This window comes from Ceratotherium simum, chromosome 7 (genome assembly GCF_057802395.1).
Source record: "Ceratotherium simum simum isolate JZ-2026a chromosome 7, ASM5780239v1, whole genome shotgun sequence".
NCBI lineage: Eukaryota > Metazoa > Chordata > Mammalia > Perissodactyla > Rhinocerotidae > Ceratotherium > Ceratotherium simum.
The window spans coordinates 54,882,923-54,904,700 of record NC_141906.1 but is presented as its reverse complement, the minus strand read 5'-3'; the positions used below and the strand labels follow the sequence as shown (position 1 = coordinate 54,904,700).

Here is a 21,778-nt window from a genome sequence, read left to right as displayed (position 1 = left end):
AATAAATCAGGGAAAAGAAGATTATCTTTTTTTTTAAATGATCAATAGTGGAAAATGCTGCCAAGGTCACCAGATTGAGGATTGAAGAAGAGGGACTGACTGGCCAAGATAATTAAGGAAGGAAGTTTCAGTGGAGTAGTGAGAAAGGAATCCAGATCATGAGGAGTGAAGGAGCAAATGGTGGGAAGCAAATGGATATGGTAGCTATAGATCATTCATTTGAGAATCTTGTTAACAAAGGGAGGTAAGTTAAGATAACAGCTGGAAGAGGCAGCAGGATCAACTGAGGATTTTTCAAGATGGGAAATACATGGGCATATTTGAAGACATGAAAGGAGCCAATAGAGAAAGAAACGCAAAGCACTGTGAGAAGGAGGGACAATAAAATCAGTAACCACTACTATTAGGTAGCAAGTTTGCAATCTAGCATTTCCCAGGGTTCCATGGGCTTGAGGAAAGCCCGCACAACTGAAGAGGAAGTCTTCCTCCTTCATAGGCTCCCTGGGGTTGTATCTTTTCTGGCTATAAAGTTGTGTCATTAAAAGCCAACAAATGGCCTTTATTTACTTAGACTGATTCTCTGTTATGTTTTAAGAATTCAGCCAAAGAGGCAGAAGGTACTAAGATCCCTGATTCATTGTCATTTCTTCTGAGCTCCCTCCTTCTGGCTAAGGATGGAGCCTTTTACATCTTCGCAGGTTATGGCTTATAAATATGGATGCCCATAGGCTCCTCAGATGGGTATAAACATGTACTTCAAGGATACTGGGCACAGCTTTGACTATTTTTAACTACTGTTTACACATGGCTTTTTATTTTATAACCTGTATGTTTCTTGGGCCCAGTGAGGTGAATGCTGCTTGTTTGATTTCTTGGCCTCTAAAGCTGATAGAGGCAGCCCTTCGGATAGAAGCAGCCTTGGTTAGTGAACACCCAAAATGAATGGCTTCTCAGCCAATAAGTTGATAGTTTGTACTTCAAAGTTTCCAGTGACAAAAATTTTGTGTCAGTGAGATAAATTTAGAAGGAAACTTAGCTCCGTTGATAAACTCTAAGTTTGTTTTACATACACTGATCAACTAATAAATTTGCAGAGTGAAAATATATCATTTTTAAGTATCTACAAATAATTTTAAGAGTAGTCCAGAGTTTATAAAATGCTTTTCTATGCATTATCTCAATCGAATCCTTAAAGTATTAGCACAGATATTATTATTATTCTCACTCTTATTTGACAGAAGGAAATTGAGTCTCAGAAAAATTGACTCACACGAGGTCACACATCCAATGATAAAGCAAAGTTTCAAGCATCCCTTGCTTCTCTCACTGCACCACATTACCCAATATCAGAAAAAATGAGCAGCAATTCAAATTGTGAGCAGCAAAAAGGTAGAAAGAAGAAAGACACCTCTTCCCCTTGAAACTGAGGAACAGGATGACAGAGAAGACAAGAGTCAAGGAGAGTAAGGGGTTGAAGAGGATGGAAAATGAAGGTACCCATTCAGCTTGGGCTGAATTACCTTGACAGTCCAGCAAATAGGAGGTGAAGGCATTTCCTGAAAAACAAAGACTGATGGGATCTGCCTCAGTAGGTGGGGAGCGAAGACAGTTTCGTATAACAAAAAAAGAACAAAGGTTCAACAAACATAGATCAAGTCCCTAGATATGGCAGACACCAAGCTAAACCTGAGGATAAAAAGATGAATAATACATGACCCTGCCCCAAGAGGTTCACTGGACTGGCAAAGAGCTACAGAGGCCGGGTGAAGGTTACCAGTGACCTAATCTCCAACTTGATTAATTACTTGCTGTTCTTTAGTAAAAGGGAATGAAAATTTCAGAGAATGTGAAAATTGGTGATCAAATAAGTTTCACTCAACCCTCTGGCACCCATTTATTTAGCCAACAAATATTTATTGAGCCCTGACCATTTGCCAGGCACAGCATTGACTCCTGGGTACACAAAGGTAAACAGTGCAGTAAATATCTAATCAGCAGGTCTGTAATATCAATAAGCTCCATTGTTTTGCTCTCCTTATCAAAGATCAGATTACAGACTACTGACAAGGTCTGTTTATCTATATCCATTACTGGTTTCAATACATCCTGCAGGTGTTCTTTTCCAACGAGCTTTTAGATTTTTTTTTTTTTGCTTATATTTTAAATCCATTTACAGATGTACTAGGAGATTACTTGCTATACTCTTTTTTTTGTCAATTTTAGTTCATTTATTATTGTAATCTATAGGTCTAAGGTTGTAAATTCTCTGAGTATGTGTTCTGTTGCTTTATTATGCACCAGATATAATTTTTCCCCATTAGCATACTGAAAATTTTCATAATAACAAATTCTGTTGGAATTTGTGATACTTTACATAAGTGATGGGTAGTGTTTATTTCTATGTTATGCGTACAGTGTATACACTATAATACGTCATAACAGTGTCTAAACAAGGGTTTCTTAACTTTAGCACTAGTGATATTTTGGCACTACAGTGTTGGGCTGTCCTGTGCATTGTAGGATGTTTAGCAGCATCCCTGGCCTCTACCCATTAGACTCCAATAGCACTGCCCACTCCCAGTTGTGACAACCAAAATTGTCACCAGACATTGCCAAATGTACCCCAGGGCACAAAATCACTCTTGGTTTAGAATGACAACTCTACTTCAATTTAGTCCTCACAACACCTACAATATCCTAAATCAAGTTTTATTTAGTAAGGAATTTAAGATTCTACCACCTGTGAAAACTTCCAGAGGTACATTTTCGGTTTGCCTGCACTCTTAATCACTACACTTTACTGCCTCTCATACTGAATCATTTGGGACATCAGTGTCCTGTAACTTCAAATGAAAGATAGAGTTCAATTTTGACTAGAGTCACTTGTTGATTTTTAAGTGAGAAATGAAAGAAAATATATCCTAGCTTTATGGTGCCCAAAGAGAACGCAGCTGGAAGTCAGCTGTACCTTATCAGACACGTAATTCAGACAGAGCCCAGTTATCATCGGAGGGTGTGTCTGTGCCTGCCCTGGCCTGCTTTCCTCACTTCCTCATCCCCACCACCATAATCCCCTGAAATGCACACTTTGTGCCTTAGTAAGCATATAGCATAGTGACTTGAACAGAGTTAACATTTGAAAACTATGTATGGAACCGAATTAATTGGAAAACACTTGCTTTTTGGATTTCTCATCAGGTTCCCAATTAATCCATTGTTTTGCCTTCCTTATCAAAGATAAGATTAAGGGCTATTGACTTGATCTGTGTATCTATTTTCATTGCTCGATTCTTCTGGATATTTAAACCTGTGCTCGTTTTGTGGTGGTGGAGAGAAAGAAGAGAATAGCAGTCTCTCTTGGCTTCAGAAAAGGCTAGGTCTGATTGGACAAGGGGTCAAGTTATGAACAAAGAAAGACCAGAGATCTTAACCACCAAATGAGGGCCCACCAGCTTTTCTGAGTCTCAGTTTTTCATCTGTTTATACATATGTTCTAGATAAGTCTGTGATGGCTAGGCCCTGGGGGGAGGCTGTGTACCATAAATGGACTCCTTCTACCCTGTGTATTGTCTATGGTGGGTGCCCAATTGGTGAGAAGTTAAGGCCTAGGCAAAAAATTTTTTAAATGAACAATATCTAACCATATGGCACTTTACAGTTTATAATGCACTTCCATATGCATTATCTCATTTGATCCTCATGAGAGAGGCCAGGTATTATTACATGCATTTGAGAGATGATGAAACTGAGATTTGGAGATGGTGGTCAGCAGTGGAGTTGACACTCTAGACCACATCTTCTAAAACACAATGTGCTTTTCCTTCTGCATCATGATGCTGCTTAGGAAACATGAAGAAGTATTTCTCTCTTCTCAATATGGTTCTTTTTTAGATTCCATCACCAGCTTAAATTGACTCACTGGGACGCCTTCACCAAACCCCTAAATGCAATGGGGTATCCCTTCTGTGGGGTGTGCTCTGTATTCACAGAGCATCCTGAACTTAACTCTCTGTAGCACTAGTCACTCTGACTTATAATTGCTTAATCACCTATCTGTCTCTACTACTAGATTATAAGCTTCTGAGGGCAGGGCCTGGGTCTTGTTTAGTGTTTCATCCTTGATATCTACACAGTACCTGCTGATAGGTGCTCCATAAATATTTGTTAAATTAACTGAATAGAAAAACTCAACATAAGATTTGAGGAGTTTCTACAATAACTACACAGAAAATTAAATGTCAATATTGTTTTACGGTTTCCCTGTCCACAATTTTATGTATTGATTCTAGCTTCTGTGGAATAAAGCACATTATCCATATTTTACAAAAATGATTTTCATCTCCAGAATTCAAAATGGACTACATTTACATTGAAAGTTTCAGCCCAGTACCCTTGTGTATAATGCCACAATTTTATGGAAATAATATTGAATAAGTAGATGGATGAGTTGCTAAACCTTAAGTTAAGTTATGGTTACCAGATTTTCTGTTAATTAGCCATCTGGTTCAACGATATAAACACTTTCAATAGATAACTATATAGGCAACATGATCATTTATAATTGTTAACGTTTTTGCTGTTTTTACTAGAAATAATTAGCATCTCTCAACCACAAAGGTTTGGTTCATTTAGATAATATTCATAATGTTCACCTGGATCATATTTATCTTTGTGAGATTTTAGTTTTTACAAGATCAGAATAGGAAAGGGAAATTTGTATCAAATGATATTTGGAATAGGAATGTGTACAGCTTGAATGTGTACAGCTTAAATGTGTACATCATTGATGTTATTTCCTTGCCATATCCTTCCATGTTTTGAACGTCCTTAAATAAATGAAGGAAAGGGGATTGCAGAGATGCTAAGAGAATGAAAAGGGAGAAGAAATTGTTTACCAAGGTCCAAAACGTTATATTCTCCTTAAAAACAAGACAAGGGAAAGCGGCATTCAGCAATGACCTCTGAAGTGTGCCTTGCAGTACATTTCAGTCCAAGTTCAATTTAAGATCTAAATCAATCCTTGATCTTGATTTCTTTTGGATTGTCCAATAGGATTTTCTGGCGTCGGCAGATTCACTTGGCGGCAGGGATCCGACCCAGCATGATCACCAGCTCCTTCCCCCAGCTTATGTCTAATGTGGATGCAGCTTACGAAGTGGCTGACAGGGGCACTGCTTACTTCTTTAAAGGTACCCCGCAGACTCCCCAAAGAAAGAAACGGCAGGGTGCAGTACCCAGTTTGTTTGTAACATCCACTACTATCAGCGTTTGTTCGGTGATCATGAGGCGTGTTCTGGTCACTCCTTCTCCTCAGGTTGGGTATGAAATGCCACTCTATGGTATTTGTAACAATGACAGGGATGACGATGACTATCAGACTGTTCTCAGAGCCAAGACTTTACCCTAGTGAGGCACCGTGCTAAGTGACAGTGCCCAGGGAGCTAGAAACCTGGTCCCTGCTTCCTAGGACCTCTGCTCAGAGTGACACGGCGTACTCTACTGAAAGCCTCTAATTAACAAAGCCAGCATGGAACCCCATGAGGAGAACAATACCTTGCTGCTATGTCATGCTCAGAAGCAACGGGGAGTGGAGGGATGCCTGTGACTCCAGGAGGTGGACACACACAATATCAATCTCTGGCTCCATCCCTTTACTATCTGAATGACTTTGGGAAGTTACCTGTTCTGAGCCTTCGTTTCTTCCTGTGCAAAATGATTATAGTAATATCAGCCTTGAAGATGTGACAATGGCTAGCCAATGGAAGTTATCCAATAAGTGCTAACTATCAGTTTTAGCTTATATTTTCTTGATGCTAAGGGATAAAAATAGAAGGCTAGTGCCAATTTAAGTTAAGAATCACAGCATTTGCGTGTCACTTGCCCCTTCTCTCTCATAGATATATCAGACTGAAATGAAAATATAAATGAAAGGTATCTTGAAAATATTAATGTGTTAAATTTAAGACACAGTTGTATCAACATTATTGCTTTCGGAAGGCATCGCTAGGGATTTTTGTCTTTAGGGCAAATTTTAAATCTTTTACTGACTTGAATAGTTAGAGGTTTATATCTCCTATTGGGTTATAGCCATGGCAAATATCCCAGAAACTAGCCCCATTTATGATCCTGCATAGAAATCCTCATGAGTGAAGTGTATCACCAAGTGGTACAGAGTTTTTGTAAACTTTAATTTCTATTCTCAGGCCCCCACTACTGGATAACAAGAGGATTCCAAATGCAAGGTCCTCCTCGGACTATTTATGACTTTGGATTCCCAAGGTACGTGCAGCGAATAGATGCTGCTGTCTATCTCAAGGATGCGCAGAAGACCCTTTTCTTTGTGGGAGACGAATACTACAGGTATGGTTTTTCTCCTTTTGATTGTCCAAATGTATTCAATGGGAAGGAAAAAATCTTTTGCAGAAATGAATGAAAGGCAAGTTTGCAATAGGCCCATTGACTCTTCTTGGCCACTGGGGTGCCATTTACTCGTGCTTGACACTGTCTTCGAGATATGGAACCATCCAAATGATAAGTGAAATGTTCAGTCATTAATCCCATTCTCTGGTCTCTAGGACACCAAACATCCTGATCTTTCAATGCACTCAGTAACTGGATCCCCAGTGGCCTAAAAGAGTGGATGCAGCATCCCCAAATACATAACTACCCACGGGGAATGCCTGAGGGGAGAACTGACTCCCTGTTATGTGAGTACCAATGCATTCCTGAATACTCGGTGATTTTGTGCAAAACGGATGTGGTCATGACTGTGGGGCTCTTTGAAGGAAAGTTCTGCTGAAAGGAAAAGGCCCTATTGCTAGTTCCTTTTATCCAACCTAGGACATGAAGATTCTTCTTATCCAAAGTGGACCATATATAATTTCCCTGCCTGTCTTGCAGGAGGTTATTGTAAGCAGATCTGAGTAAGGTGTCATCTGTCATCCAACCACTACACACGGGGTCACACATCATCTCACCTACTGGGTTTCTATCCTTAATTGACTCATGTTGAAGAATGAGTGCATCTCTTTGCCAAGCTCTGCCTCTGCACACCTCCCCTCTATTCCCAGTTCTCACTTTGGCGTTGCTTGTTTTGCTGAACTTCAAAAGAGAGAAGCAAAAACAGAATCTAAGCAGGTGACTATGCTAAACAATTTAGGCCCATGATAGGGTCTGGTTGGAAGCAGGAGAGCACCCAACTTTGGTCCAAGAGTTTTTGTTTTATTTTATATCGTCTATTTTTAATAACCATTTCTGTGACATAGAAATTTGTAAATAAATATTTGTCATCTTCTTCCACCTGACTGATATTATCTTCCCCAATTTGGAGCTGAGAAAGTAATGTAACTGGAGCGTAGAAAAGGAAAATTTATTTTATAAAAATGAATGCCAAACAAATGTGGACCCTGCTAACTCTTCTGGGCCACTGAGAGCGCTGGTAGCATTGCTCAAAGTATCATGTGGTGTCACAAGTTGTCACTCTCAGTCCAATGTTTAAACCACTAAACCAGCTATTTTTCTTTTAGACGTTCCCTTCTGAAATAATGACAGTAATTCCTTTACTAAGCCCCTAATATCTGCTGGGCAGATTCTCCAAAGTCTTTCTTTAAGATAAGGTGTCTGTAATCATAATACTGACATACGGGAAGATAGATATTGAGAAACTCGATTCCCATTGTGGATTTTTCAGAGAATGAGTTGGAGAGAGCATATGTGTGGGAGTATAAGGGCATTTATGTTAGGATTATGCAGTTAATTTTCCAAAGCTTGTTAACAGCCTCATTCTCATTGGGGGGATTATCCACTCTCCCATTATTTCTCTTCTCCATTTATCACCTGGTCTTTGGACTAATCTACCACCCACAGTAAAGCATGCACCTCCAGCCAGGCAGGATTAAGGCCTAACAGCTAACACAGGAGGCTTGATGAAAGGTTTAAAATTTTCTGTAAATTTAAGATTGGGGAGGAAGACAGTCTCTGATTTTAATGATATCTAATGCCCCCTGAGCAAATAATATTGAAACTTTCTAACTTGGCCTCTGTAAGTGTCTATTAAGGAAAAGACTTCAGTAATCTAGATAAAACAAATACATTGAAAAGTTGGTCTAAGGCATTAACTCAAATGTTAAAGAGCTCATTTTGCTGGTAAGAGAAGGAAATCGTGGTAGGCACTTTTAACGTTAACCCTCCCAGGTTATCGAGAGTATTAAGTGATAATAATGCATGTAGACACCTAGCACAGTACCTGGCCCATAGTAGGTACTGTCAAAAAAAGCAACTGTTCAGTAACAGTAGGAACTTATATGGTAATTAACAAATAACTACTTTAAAAGCTGTAATAGAGTCTGGCCCAGTGGTGCAGCGGTTAAGTGCGCGTGCTTCTCTTCAGCGGACCAGCATTCACAGGTTCAGATCCTGGGCACACACTGACACACCGCTCGTCCAGCCATGCTGTAGTGGCCCATATAAAGTAGAGGAAGAGGGGCACGGATGTTAGCCCAGGGCCGATCTTCCTCAGAAAAAGAGGAGGATTGGCAACAGATTTTAGCTAAGAGCTAATCTTCCTCACACACACACAAAAAAAGCTGTGATAATTAACAAATGATTGCTTAAACCTCAATGTTCCTCTGAGCAGCAATCCAGTCAAAGAGCTGATCAAAGGGAATTTCCTTTTTAAATACTGAAGGACTCTGACATTGCACTGAAATTACTGCTTTTGGCAAAGCATAGGCACTCCTTTCAACAATGACGGTCTTCTACTTTACACACTTCAATGCACACATTGACTTATGCACTAAGGAATAGAACAAACAACCTTGAGCTACAGCTCAAAAGTTCAGAAAAAGCTATTGTATCAGCTCTATTAAAAAACTCTCCCCTGAATTCTGCATATTTTATTTAACAGGACCTCATGTGTATGACATCTTATTGTCACGTGAAGCCCTGTATTGGTTAGAAATTGTGTTCAGCTGCTAGTGACAGAGACCCCAAAATAACTGTGGCTTAAACACATGAGGGTCGTGTTTTTCTCATATATGTAAATGTCTGAATTTTAACAGATTTAGGGCTGGTATGGTAGGCCCATGGTCATTAGAGACTCAAGCTTCTTCTAACCTTTTGCTCCACTGTTAACACACAACTTCCACTCTCATGGTTGCCACCAGATTCAAGGTGGCCAATGGAGCTTCAGTTGTTATATCTAAACAGGAGGAAGGAGGAAGCTAGGAGGAAAGGGCAGAGGAGACAAATGAGTTCTACAGGTAAAGCACATTGCCACACTCAAAAATATAGAAGACCAAGAATTTACTATATTGACATCCATTGACAGTGTGTTAGGACTTATTCCCTAGTCATTCCTCAGGTTCTTCTTTGGTCCTCATGTTCATTCAGTCTGGGACACAAATAATGTGCCAAGGGAAGAAAAGTCTCTGGATATGCTTGTTGTCAGGGGAATTCTCCAGGAACTTCCAGGGTTTGGGACCAGTTTTAGTAAATGATACCATGAGAAGACTATTGAGTGAAACTTCCTCCACTGAGGACTGAGGGTTGCTTGGGGCCAGATTGGTTTAAGCTCAAGAGTGACACTATGTCAGCATAGTAGTAACTTACAGGGGAGTAACCCGCAGAGAACCACAAAGTAAGACCTAACAAGGGGCTCTACCATGCTGATGCGATTACATGCTACCTCACGGATTGACATACTGGTTAAACTTTACCAACTAAGGCTACTTCTCCACACGTCCATTTGTTTTTATTCCTTTTTTCCTCTTTCTAGCAGGCCCCTATGATCCAGTAAATTTTTGTTTCTTTACATTACTTCCATCACCTATAGCTAATTTCTCTCTTTAGATGTTCTCCCTCACCTACCAATAGAACAGAAGCTACACCAAGGAGTTTCTAGGGAGCGCCATCAATTCTGTCATTCTTTGAGATGGTCAGTATTTCCTGAATTTTATGTAAAGTGTCTTGCAAATCTATAGATCCAGGCCCTTTTCCATCCCTAAATCACTCTTTCTATAAAGATAGACTGGAAGTATAATTGATGCAAAGTAGGACACAGTCTTCCACATTCTTTCCTCCCTGGATGCCTCAGGAATACTGGAAATGGATTTGTTTATTTAAGAATCTTATACTTAGCCACCATAGAAAAATAAATAAAAAGTAATACAAATAAGAAAGATGAGTAGAGTTAAATATCTTGTTTTTTAATCTTAAATTTTAAAAAATTCATTACCAAATTACCACATTCAACCTACATATATTGGGCATGATTATATGTCAGGCTCTGTACTAGGACCTTGACACTCAAGAGAAGGCATAGAGTTTGCTGTTTAAGAGTGTGGGCAGGAGTAAGAGAGTGTTAATCTCAACTCTAACAGCAATCGTCAGCAACTTGGATCACCTTTCTGTTTTAGTTTCATCATCTTCAAAAAGGGGACAGAAATAGTATCTACTTCATAGAATTGTGGGAATGAATGAGAAAAATGTGAAATGCGTGTTGTACAATAAGTACTCAATTCATGTTGGGTGCTATTAATGCCCTCGATAAGTCTTACAGTTGAGAGTACATATACAGATAAATAATTAAGAGCAATCCAAGTAATACAAATGGCCTGATAGAAGACTGCACAGGGATCAGTGGGGCAAAACAAACAACAGTCAGCTCTAGCAAAGGTATCAGGAAAGAATTCTTAGAGGAAGCAATGACTGAGCTTCATCTCGAGAGTTGAGTAGGAGTTTCCCAGGCAGGAGGTGGGAGGGGTGGCGGTGGCTTCCAGGCAGAGATAGCAGATGAAGCAAAGGCACTGATGCATGAAATAGCCTATGTATATGGGAAAAACCTCAAGCAGTTCTGTATGACTAGAACATGGGCTAGAATGAGAGATACGGCCCAAGGATGAGCAGGTTGTAGATGACAGAGAACCTGTGCCCTTCTAGGGAAATCAGTATTTATTCTATAGAAAAGAAGAATATCTTTAAATGTCCTAAATAAGGGAGTAACCTAAAAGATTTAAGTTATAAAAATATCACTCTGGCAGCAGTGTGACTGGATTAGAGGGGGCCAAGACTGGAAGTCAGCTAAACCGGTTAGGCCAGAAGGTAGTGGGAAATGTATTCAAAGTGCTCCAAGAAAAAAACACTTTTCAAACATGAAGGCAAAATAAAGGCATTCCCAGATAAAAAAAAACTGAGAGAATTTGTTTCTAGCGCATCTGCCTTATAAGAAATACTAAAGGGAGTTCTTCAGACTGAACACAAGTGACCTCAGACAATAATTTTAATCTACATAAAAAAATGAAGAGCATTAGTATATGTAATTATATAATTATAAAAGATAGTATAAATGTATATTTCTTCTCCTTTCTTCTCTTAACTAATTTAAAAATTAACTGTATAAAACAATATATATATAATTGTATTTGGGTTCTGTAACATATAAAAATATATTTGTCAAAAACAGCACAAAGTAGGTTCATGGGAGAAAAACTGTATGAGGCTAAGCAAATGCACCAGATGGTAACTCAAATTTATATAAACAAAAGAAGAGAGCCAGAAATGGTAAATAAGAAGGTTAATATTACAAAAGCTATAAATATATACTTGCTCCCCTTTTTTTTTCAACTTCTTTAAAAGACATTAAATTATATAAAATTGTAATTATAATAATGTGTTTTTGGGGTTTGTAACATATACAGTTGTGCTATGTATAACAATAATACCACAAAAGGGTATTCTGTGGAATAAAAAAGGTAGAGAATAGAGCAATATAGGAGTAATGTTTCTATATCTCACTGGACTTAAGTTAGTATAAATCTGAAGCAGATTATGGCAAATTAAGATATATGTGGTATGCCCTATAGCAACCACTAAGGAATAACTTTAAAAAATGTAGTGAAAAAAAATCATGAAATAAATTTAAATGGTACATTAGAAAATTTTCACTAATGCAAAAGAAAGCAGTAAGGAGGAATAGAGGAACAAAGAAATAGGAGACATGTAGAAAACAAAAAGTAAAATGGCAGATATAAATCCAATTACGTCAATAATGTTAAATATGAATGAATTAAACAATACAATCAAATGGCAGAGATTGTCAGACTGTATGAAAAAAAACGAGATTTAACTATATGCTATCTACAAGAGAGAAACTTTAGAGTCAAAGACACAAATAGAATGATAGTAAAAGGGTAGAATATATATATATATATCATGCAAACAGCAACCATAAGAAAGCTAGAGTGGCTATACTAAAATCAGGCAAAAGACTTTAAAATAAAAAATGTTATTAGAGATAGAGAGGGACATTTTATAGTGATAAAAGGGTCAATCTACCAGGAAGACATAACAGTTATAAACAAACATGAACTTAACAACAGAGCCCCAAAATGCATGAAGCAAAAACGGACAAAAATGTAGAGAGAAAACAACAATTAAATAATAATAATTGGAGACTTCAGTAATGGATAGAACAACTACACAACAAGATCAATAAGGAAAGAAGACTCAAACAGCACTATAAACTAACTAGACCTAACAGATAACTGTGGAACACTTCACTCACAAAAACAGAATACACATTCTTCTCAAGTGCATGCGGAATATTTTTCAGGACAGATGATATATTAGGCTGCAACACAAGTCTCAATAAATTTAAAACAATTGAAATCACAAAAAATATCTCCTCTGATCGGAAAGGAATAAAGCCAGAAATCAATACCAGAAGGAAAACTAGAAAATTTACAAATATGTGGAAATTAAACAACATACTCTTAAACAACCAATGAATCAAAGAAGAAATCACAAGGGAAATTTAAAAATACTTAGAGATGAATGAAAATAAAAATACAACATACCAAAACTTATGGATGCCGTGAAGGAAGTGCTCAAAGGGAAATTTATAGCTGTAAATGCCCATATTAAAAAAAGAAGAAAAATCTAATACAAATATCAAGTTATGTTATATACTACCTGAAACTAATATAATGTTATATCAATTATACTTCAATAAATAAAAAAGAAGAAGATCTCAAATCAATAACCTAACCTTCCACCTTATGGCACTGGGAAAAAAAGAGCAAATTAGACCTAAAGCAAGCAGAAAGAAGGAAATAATAAAGAATACAGTGAAAATAAAAGAAGTAGATGATATATAAGCAATTTGAGACAAATCAACAAAATTAAATTTGGTTCTTTGAAAAGAACAAAAATGACAAACTTCTCACTAAATTGACCTAGTAAAAAAGAGAAGACTCAAATTACTAAAATCAGAAATGAAAGAGGGAACATCATTATCAATCTTAGAGAAGTAAAATAGATTTTAAAGGAATACTATGAATAATTGTATGCCAATAAATTAGAAACTCAGATGAAATGGATAAATTCCTAGAAAGATACAAGTTGATGAAACTGAGTCAAGAAGAAATAGACTGTCTGAGTAGATCTATAACAAGTGAAAAGATTGAATTCATAATCAAAAAATTATCACACAGAAAAACCCAAGCCTAGATGCTTCACTGGTGAATTCTACCAAAACATTTAAAGAAGAATTAATCCCAGTTTTTCACAAATTCCTCCAAAAAATAGAAGAGGAGGGAACACTTCCCAACTCATTGTATGAGGCCAGCATTACTCTGATGCCAAAACTAGGCAAAGGCATCACAAGAAAACAAAACATCAGACCAATACCTATTGTGAACATGGATGCAAAAATCCTCCAAAAATACTGGCACACCAAATCCAGCAACATATAAAAAGAATTACATACCATCACCAAGTGGGATTTTTCCCAGGGATGCAAGTCTGGTTTAACATCTGAAAATCAATTAATGTAATACATCATATCAAGAGAATAAAAAACAAAAACCACATGATCATCTCAATAGATGCAGAAAAAGAATTTGACAAAATCCAACACTGTTGCATGATAAAAACACTCAACAAAGTAGGAATGGAAGGAAATGTTCTCAACCTGATAAAAGGCATCTATGAAAACCCACAGCTGATATCATACTCCATGGTAAGACTGGATGCTTTCTCCCTAAAATCAGGAACAAGACAGAAGTTTCCATTTTCTCTACTTCTATTCAACCTGTACTGGAAGTTCTAGCCAGAGTAATTAAGCAAGAATGAATGAAATAAAAGTCATCCAGATTGGAAAGAAAGTAAAAATATCTTTATTTGCAAGGCACATAATCTTTTATATAGAAAAGCCTATGAAACCCTTTAAAGAAACTGTAAGAACTAATGAATGAGTTCAGCAACTTTGCAGAGTATAAGTTCAGTATGCAAAAATCAATTGTATTTCTATACACTTCAACGAACAATCTGAAAATGAAATTAAGAAAACAATTCCACTTACAATACCATCAAAAAGAAAAATATTTAGAAATAAATTCAACAAAAGGAGTGGAAACTTATAGTCTGAAAACTGTAGAACATTGCTGAAAGAAATTAAACAAGATCTAAATGGAAAGATATCTCATGTTCATGGATTAGAAGTCTTAATATTTTTAAGATGACAATATTCCCCCAATTGATCTACAGAGTCAAAACAATCCTTCTCAAAGTACCACTGGGTTCTTTGTAGAAATTGTCGAGCTGATCTTAAAATACTTAAAAATATGGAAACTCATGGGATCCAGAATAGCCAAAATATCTGGAAAAAGGAGAACAAAGTTGAAGGACTTAGACTTCTTGATTTCAAAACTTACTACAAAGCAACAGTAGTCAAGACAATGTGACACTACCATGAGGATAGACATATAGGTCAATGGAATAAAATTGACAGTCCATAAATAAATCCATGTATCTATGGTCAGTTGATTTTTGACAAGGTTACTAAGGCCATTCAGTGGGGAAAGAACAAAATTAAGAAGTAAAATAGAATTAAAGGAATAAATAGGAGTTCCATTTTGTACATGTGGAGTTTGGTGTGCTGGTGGGACCTGAGAATGGGAATGTCCAGAAGAGAGCTGGACGAACAGGTCTTGAACTCAGAGAACTCAGGCTGCAGAGATAAATTTAGATTTTATCATATAATCAGGTGGTAATTCAGACCATCAATATTTTTCCATGTTGTTACATATTCTTTGTTCCAGAATCTTCTCACAATTATTTTCCTCATGGGGTCCAGTTCCTGACTCCTGTCTGGGATGGTACATGGCAGGCTTCTCACTCTTCTCCCTTCTCTTCATTCCTGACCACTCTCCCCTCTGTCCTTTTCTAGCGTAGATTGCAAAAGCCCCTGCCTCCATGAAAGCCCTGTGATTCCTGGCTAGAAGTGGATTATCAGCTTCCAAGGGCATTCCAGATATCCATTTCACTGAGATATCCATTCCAGATATCCTCTTTCACAATAAGAAAGGCCTCATTGAAGAAACTTCCTGAAAACATGTATCTTAGATACGTTATCAATAAATTCCCCTTTTTGCCGTCCTTTCTCACATTCTCTTTAAGCATCCTTTAGCAGACTCAACTCCCCATTCAGTACTTCAAAGGAGGCAGAATGGAATCAGTTTTGCCATTGACATATGATAGAAATCATCACAATCAAAATACCAGAAATTCCTAACAATCTAAGTTCTGAGTGTAAAATTAAACAAAATGCAGTCACATTACCAAAATAGTCCCCAAGTCCTTAGATTACAAAGGTGGAGAGTAAGATAATATATCTGGAAAATCACATCAGATATAATCTTTGGCACTGTGATACCACTAGTAAAGTTTAACTCTCAGCAATGATTTATTTAATATCTATACCCATTAATCAATGATAAACTATGAAACAAATGCCCATGAAGAAAATAAAGTTACAGGCCAATCATTTTTAGTTGGTATTTAGGTTTCCCGAACAAGACCTCTGTAATGAGAAAATGTGTGCAATGATTTTAACAAGTACCTAGTGTATAGTATATTCACAGTAAAATTTATTTCTTTCCTTAAGTATTCAAATTTAGCTAACATTTATTAATGGTTTATTGTGTGTAAGGAATCGTGCTGAATATTTTTCTCATATTCTTTCATTTTCCCATCTGCCTTCTCAACAATGTTGAGAAGTAGGTACTGCTATCTCCATTTAACGGTTAAAAACATTGCGTCTCAAAGAGATTAAGTGATTGGGTCAAGGTCACACAGCTAAAAAGTGGTCCATCTGAGGCTGTATTTCACGCCTTCTGAATCCAAATCCAGAAGTTCTTCCCGTCCACCACATACCGTCATTCTTCATTCTCTTCACCATTTACATATTTATTTACTGTCAATTAGGATACCCATCCCCATGAGTCTCATCTTGTCATGTAATTTCCTTTTCTCTTACCCTTGATATAATCCTCAACATACCAGTAGACCTTCTTAATCATAATCCTTTCTTTGATTTGGTTCTCTGGACTACCTCTTTTTAATCTCCAACAGTCTGTAGCCCCCTTTTCTCCACCTCTTCTCAACCTTGCCTACTGCTGCAAAATGTTATCCTGAGGTGTATGTAAAGGTTAGGTAAAGATTAAACTCCTTGATGACTTGGAATCTCAAATCAAATCACAAAGTCCACTCCACCTCATATTAGCCAGTCAGAGTTAATGGGTCTTGGACCCAAAATAAACTACAAAGTCTTATGGATTGGGCTTGCCTTGGGTAACTACATGTGCCAGGCACCAGTGTGTGTGTGTAAATTTCTCTCATCCTCATGGCCACTATTTTTCAGATGAGGAAACCAGGGCTTAGAGATCAGAGCACTTTCCCCTGATGATGGAGCCAGCAGATAACCATCAAAATTCAAACTCAGAGCCATCTTACTGTACGTTATGCTCTTTGTTCTATAAAAGAAATCCTCGAATATCTGTCCACAAACCAGGGGCTAGATCATCACAAAGTTTTCACTAGTCCACAGCAGAATAAAAACAACAGCACAATATTGTAAATGTAGGGAGCGTGGTCGGGGTCAGTATAAAGACATGTTATTGGCGAGAACCACCTTTAATTCTGAGATTATGTCCTTTCTGCCTTTTTGGTGTTAAAGTTTCTTTTCTTTGTGAAATGATAATGAAAATAGGTGGTAATTTCTTTTGATCATTTAATGGTAATGTTCTTACTTGCTATACCTATGTTAGTTATGTAGGTCCTGTCTACACAGTGTCTACATAAAAGGTCCAAATGAAATATTAACATGTTATCAGCTAACTCCAAAATGGTGATTTGTGTGTCGGACTGATATTTTGAAATATTTTGAAATAGAGTTTGTTGAGAGTAATGCTTTTTGGGAAGCAGTTCTAGGATAAAAGGTGGGAGGCCAGAGAGGGAGAGGGACTGTTAAATGCAGTCATGCAATGCTAAATGATGGGGATACATTCTGAGAAATGCATCATCTGGAGATTTTGTCGTTGTGCAAACATCATAGAGTGTACTTACACAAACCTAAATGGTATGGCCTACTACACACCTAGGCTATATGGTAGTAATTTTATGGGACCACCATGGTATATGTAGTCCGTTATTGACCGAAACGGCTTTAAGCAGTACGTGAACGTGTATAAGTGGTAGAAGGGATGGAGGAAAGAAACAGTGATTTTACAGTTCTGCCAAGGATTTTGCATAAGTTTTTATAAATACGATTGAGAACTAAAATTCTGAGATGGACATTGCTTCTCTAAGATTTCTTCTAAAATTTTATTTACATACAATATTATCACCTGTTATCCTCTGAATAGGTATATATAAGATTTTGGATGTCACCACCACCCACCTTAGTGAACTAAGTGAAGAGATAAAAAGAGAAAAATCTCTTTTTCAGATCTTTCTGTTGGATTAATAGTCATTATTTTCTCTTTAAAAGTTATTACTGTATTACTTAAACTGTGTCTCTATTCTCAAGAAAGAAGATCTTTGCTCTGTCCTTTCATACTTTCCAGACTTCTCCACCCAATTTATGTATAATAGAAGCAGATCCCAACTTGCCAGAGGTTTGCTACAAAGATTCTTTAGTCAGTCATTTGTTGGGAACTGAAAACACATTTTGCCATAAAACAGTATAAATGGTGATTAAGCTCTCAAACTCACTCATAAATGTCTGTTTAACATACATAGAGATAAGCCATAGCTCTAATTATAATAGCTCAGCTTCCTATCCTCTATTCAGAGCAGACAAAAGAGGATAAAGACATGAAAGGCATTCTACCATTTTCCCTGAGCATAGGGTCAACATTAGGCAAAGAATTCAAAATAGGTCACATTCTCTGACAGCCTCTACGTCTACAGACGCACCAAAGGCCTCTTAGTCACTTTGTCCTTTCTTTTGCACCCCACTCCCCAAATATTTTAAGCTTTGGAATTATCTTCCTCGCTCCTTGCAATCAAGGCTTTCGTTTCCTCAATACAACTCTCTTAGGGAAGTAAGAGAAGAAAAACAACCTAATGAACAAAGATTAATATGTTAATTAATAAGAGAAATCTGCACTTCCATTTTTAATAAAGGAATCCAGATTTCAGCCTCTGGAACAAAGTGAATAAAAGAAATCTAGGCCGTGGGGGAGCCAATGTCCCTGGGCTATTCCTGTTTTTCTCCAGTTTTTCCTAGCTCCACTCCTGACACCTTGCAATCACTGCTGCTAATTCTGTACGGGTGCCCCACACTCTGTATTGGCACTTCAGATGAAGATGAAATACAGAAAGCGGTTTCCATTCTCATTTGTGCTGCAGTAACTCACCTAGCTCGGTTTTCCCCTTGGTCTACTGGAAGGTTCTAATGGCTCTCCCGGAAAGGGAGTTTGGGAGAGTTAGCCTCACTCCTATCCTCCACACTCCATAAAGCAGCTCGACTCTCTAGTCAGTTTCAGCCTGACTAGTTTCAGCCTGACTTCTTTCCCAACATTTGACTCCTGCTCAATGTCATGAGAGATCTGTCCCCTGGGCTGTATAGTCATAGCCACATGAGAGGCAGGAGATGGTGGGGGTGATCTGCTGCCACAGGAAACTGCCTAGTGGCCCAGGCACCGGGACGAATTGTCTGACCTTTTGGTGGTAAAGGAGTGGGGTGTCCACCTTGGGAATGTTCCCACTGGGAGCTCTGTGCTGATGAAGAAGGGACTTTCTCACACTTTAAATGAATTCTTGAAGAGGGGAGAGTCTGCTTTGCCTACACGCTGAACTCATACAAGTCATGCTGATTCATACAAGTCACAGTCTTTTTTACAAGGGGTAGTTTAGATCACAAAGAGATATATTAACTAATCTTCAGCGTTACCACTGCATGGTGGTTGCTGATCCAGAAAAAAATACCTAATCTACTATTCGGTCAGTCGTATAATCTTTCCAGGAAACAAAAGCAATTTAATTTAATTTAATTGATTTAAAAGGCAGAGGCTCAGGTATTCCAGATTTTCTTGCTTCTTATATCTATCCATTGAACATTCACGTATTTGTTCATTTATTTATTGTGCATTATTTGTTCAATCCCTTCTCTATGGGTACATGGCAAGAAACCCATGAATAAAAGCCCCAGTGAAGGGCTTTCAACTGTTTGGTGAGCCAAGAAATTCATACATGGAGAAAGAGAGAGAATAATTACAACAGTAAATAAAGCACTAAAAATATATGTAGTCTTTCAAAAGGAAAGACTATATATATTTTTTTATTTAATTATAGGAACATGTTGCTATAACATATAGAATAACTAATTCTAAGCAGTATATCTAACAATTTTTTAGAGAGATTGTTTAGAGCAAATAACTCCCAAACTAGTAGTGCCAGAATCTCAGGACCCTGGGGGAGTAGTGATAGAATGTGTGTGTGTTTGTGTGTGTTTGTGTGTGTGTGTGTGTGTGTGTGTGTGTGGCAGAAAGAGAGAGAGAGATAAACGAGAGAGAGAGAGATCCAAAGTAAGTCATAAGTCAGCCTTGGCTGAATATGTCTAACCAGCACAGTGTCATCTACAATCAATAAAAACCCCTTATTAATATTATTTATGAAATAATACTCTTCCAGCTATGATGAACGAAAAAGGAAAATGGAAAAAGACTATCCAAAGTATACTGAAGAGGAATTTTCAGGAGTTAATGGCCAAATAGATGCTGCTGTGGAATTGAATGGTGAGTGTTTCCACCAAAAACTTTCTTTGAGGAAATTATAACAAGAAGTCTGAGCTCTGCTTTAACATAACAGAAAATGGGTTTCCAAATAGGAGTCATTGGTTCTTATTTTTGGTCATGAGTCCCTTATCAATTTAGCTAACCAGATTAACCACTAGAAGGAATAAGTATAAAACATTTGCCATTATGTCTCTCTTTGCAAATGAAAGGTTTAAAAATATAGCTTCAATTCATTAGTGAACCACATCATCAAGTCCACCGAAGTTAAAGTTACCTTTTTCATCTTTAAAATACACATATTTTCGGGCCAGCCCCATGGCTTAGCGGTTAAGTGCACGCGCTCCGATACTGGCGGCCTGGGTTCGGGTCCCGGGCGCGCGCCCCGCCTCTCCGGCCATGCTGAGGCTGCATCCCACATACAGCAACTAGAAGGATGTGCAGCTATGACATACAACTATCTATTGAGGCTTTGGGGAGAAGTAAAAAAAAAAAAAGGAGGAGGACTGGCAATAGATGTTAGCTCAGAGCCAGTCTTCCTCAGCAAAAAGAGGAGGATTAGCATGGATGTTAGCTCAGGGCTGATCTTCCTCACAAAAAAAAATAATAGTAAAATAAAATAAAATGCACATATTTTCAACCTTCCCAGTGCTTTTCCCCATTTCATCACTCAACTCTGAAAATTAACACGTAGCTGGGAATGTTGAATGGAAATGAACTGGGTTGAATAAATTTAATCGAATCTTTTGAATCAGTCAACACAGTTTTCTTGAGTATATAGCACAGAGCTGGACACTGTTCAGAAATGCGAAGACAGTTCCAGATATGGTCTCTGCTCTTGGAATGGTTAAGTCTTTGGGAAATACCTCTCCATCCAACACAGATGAAATTACTAGAAAGCAAGACAATCTGTAATTTATGTTGAATTGTGTGATAGTCTTCACAATAATTGCAAGAGGTGATCTGAGAAAAAAAAAAGATCAGAACCAGCATCAGTAGTTGGAAATTTCATGGTGGAGTTTCAAGGTTTTGAAGAATGGCTAGAGGTTTGACCAGAGAAAGAAATGGGGAGGGGATTTCCAGGAAGGGACAGCCCGGGCAGAAGCACTAAGCATAATTTAGCTTGACCTATTGGATGACCCCAGGGAGGAGGCTGTACCCTGGCTAGAACAGAGAGAAAGATGGGAGATGATTGAGAAGTTGAAGGTGTTAGGCTTTAGGGCTTGGTGAGAGTTGTGCAGAGGACTAGCTAACTTCCACTTGACAAATTCCCAATTCCCCTTTGGTACCACCTCAAGAAAGTGAAAATTACAATCCTCCCATTTATATATTTGCAAGTCATTTTCAGTAACCACAATTTCAACTTGTCTCTTTTAGGCTACATTTACTTCTTTTCAGGACCAAAAGCATACAAGTATGATACAGAGAAGGAAGATGTGGTTAGTGTGCTGAAATCTAGTTCCTGGATCGGCTGCTAAATAGAGAAGTCTAGTCTTTCTTAAGGTATGAAGATGACTGCAAGCAGCTGGTAACTGGATCTTTAAGGACTAAAGCAGAATGTAGGATAGGGATTCTTCCCATGGCCTTCAATTCTAAGGACAATTTAGAGTTCATTGAAAATAACTATGCTTCTAAATTTTTTCATAGTTGTGGAGTCAGAATTTTAATCCAAATGGGAAATTCCTATATGGTCAACTTTACAC

At 37.7% G+C, this 21,778-nt stretch overlaps 1 protein-coding gene across 1 annotated transcript in view; it reads left to right on the top strand.

Moving 5' to 3' along the window:
• The window catches only part of MMP20 (matrix metallopeptidase 20), a 46,412-nt gene extending 24,859 nt beyond the window's left edge, over positions 1-21,553 (top strand). The window contains exons 7-10 of the mRNA XM_004427400.3: positions 5,053-5,189; positions 6,204-6,360; positions 19,975-20,078; positions 21,453-21,553. Coding sequence (XP_004427457.2) covers positions 5,053-5,189; positions 6,204-6,360; positions 19,975-20,078; positions 21,453-21,553 — 499 coding nt within the window. The remainder of the gene's footprint in view (positions 1-5,052; positions 5,190-6,203; positions 6,361-19,974; positions 20,079-21,452) is intronic.
• The last annotated feature ends 225 nt before the right edge of the window (positions 21,554-21,778 follow it).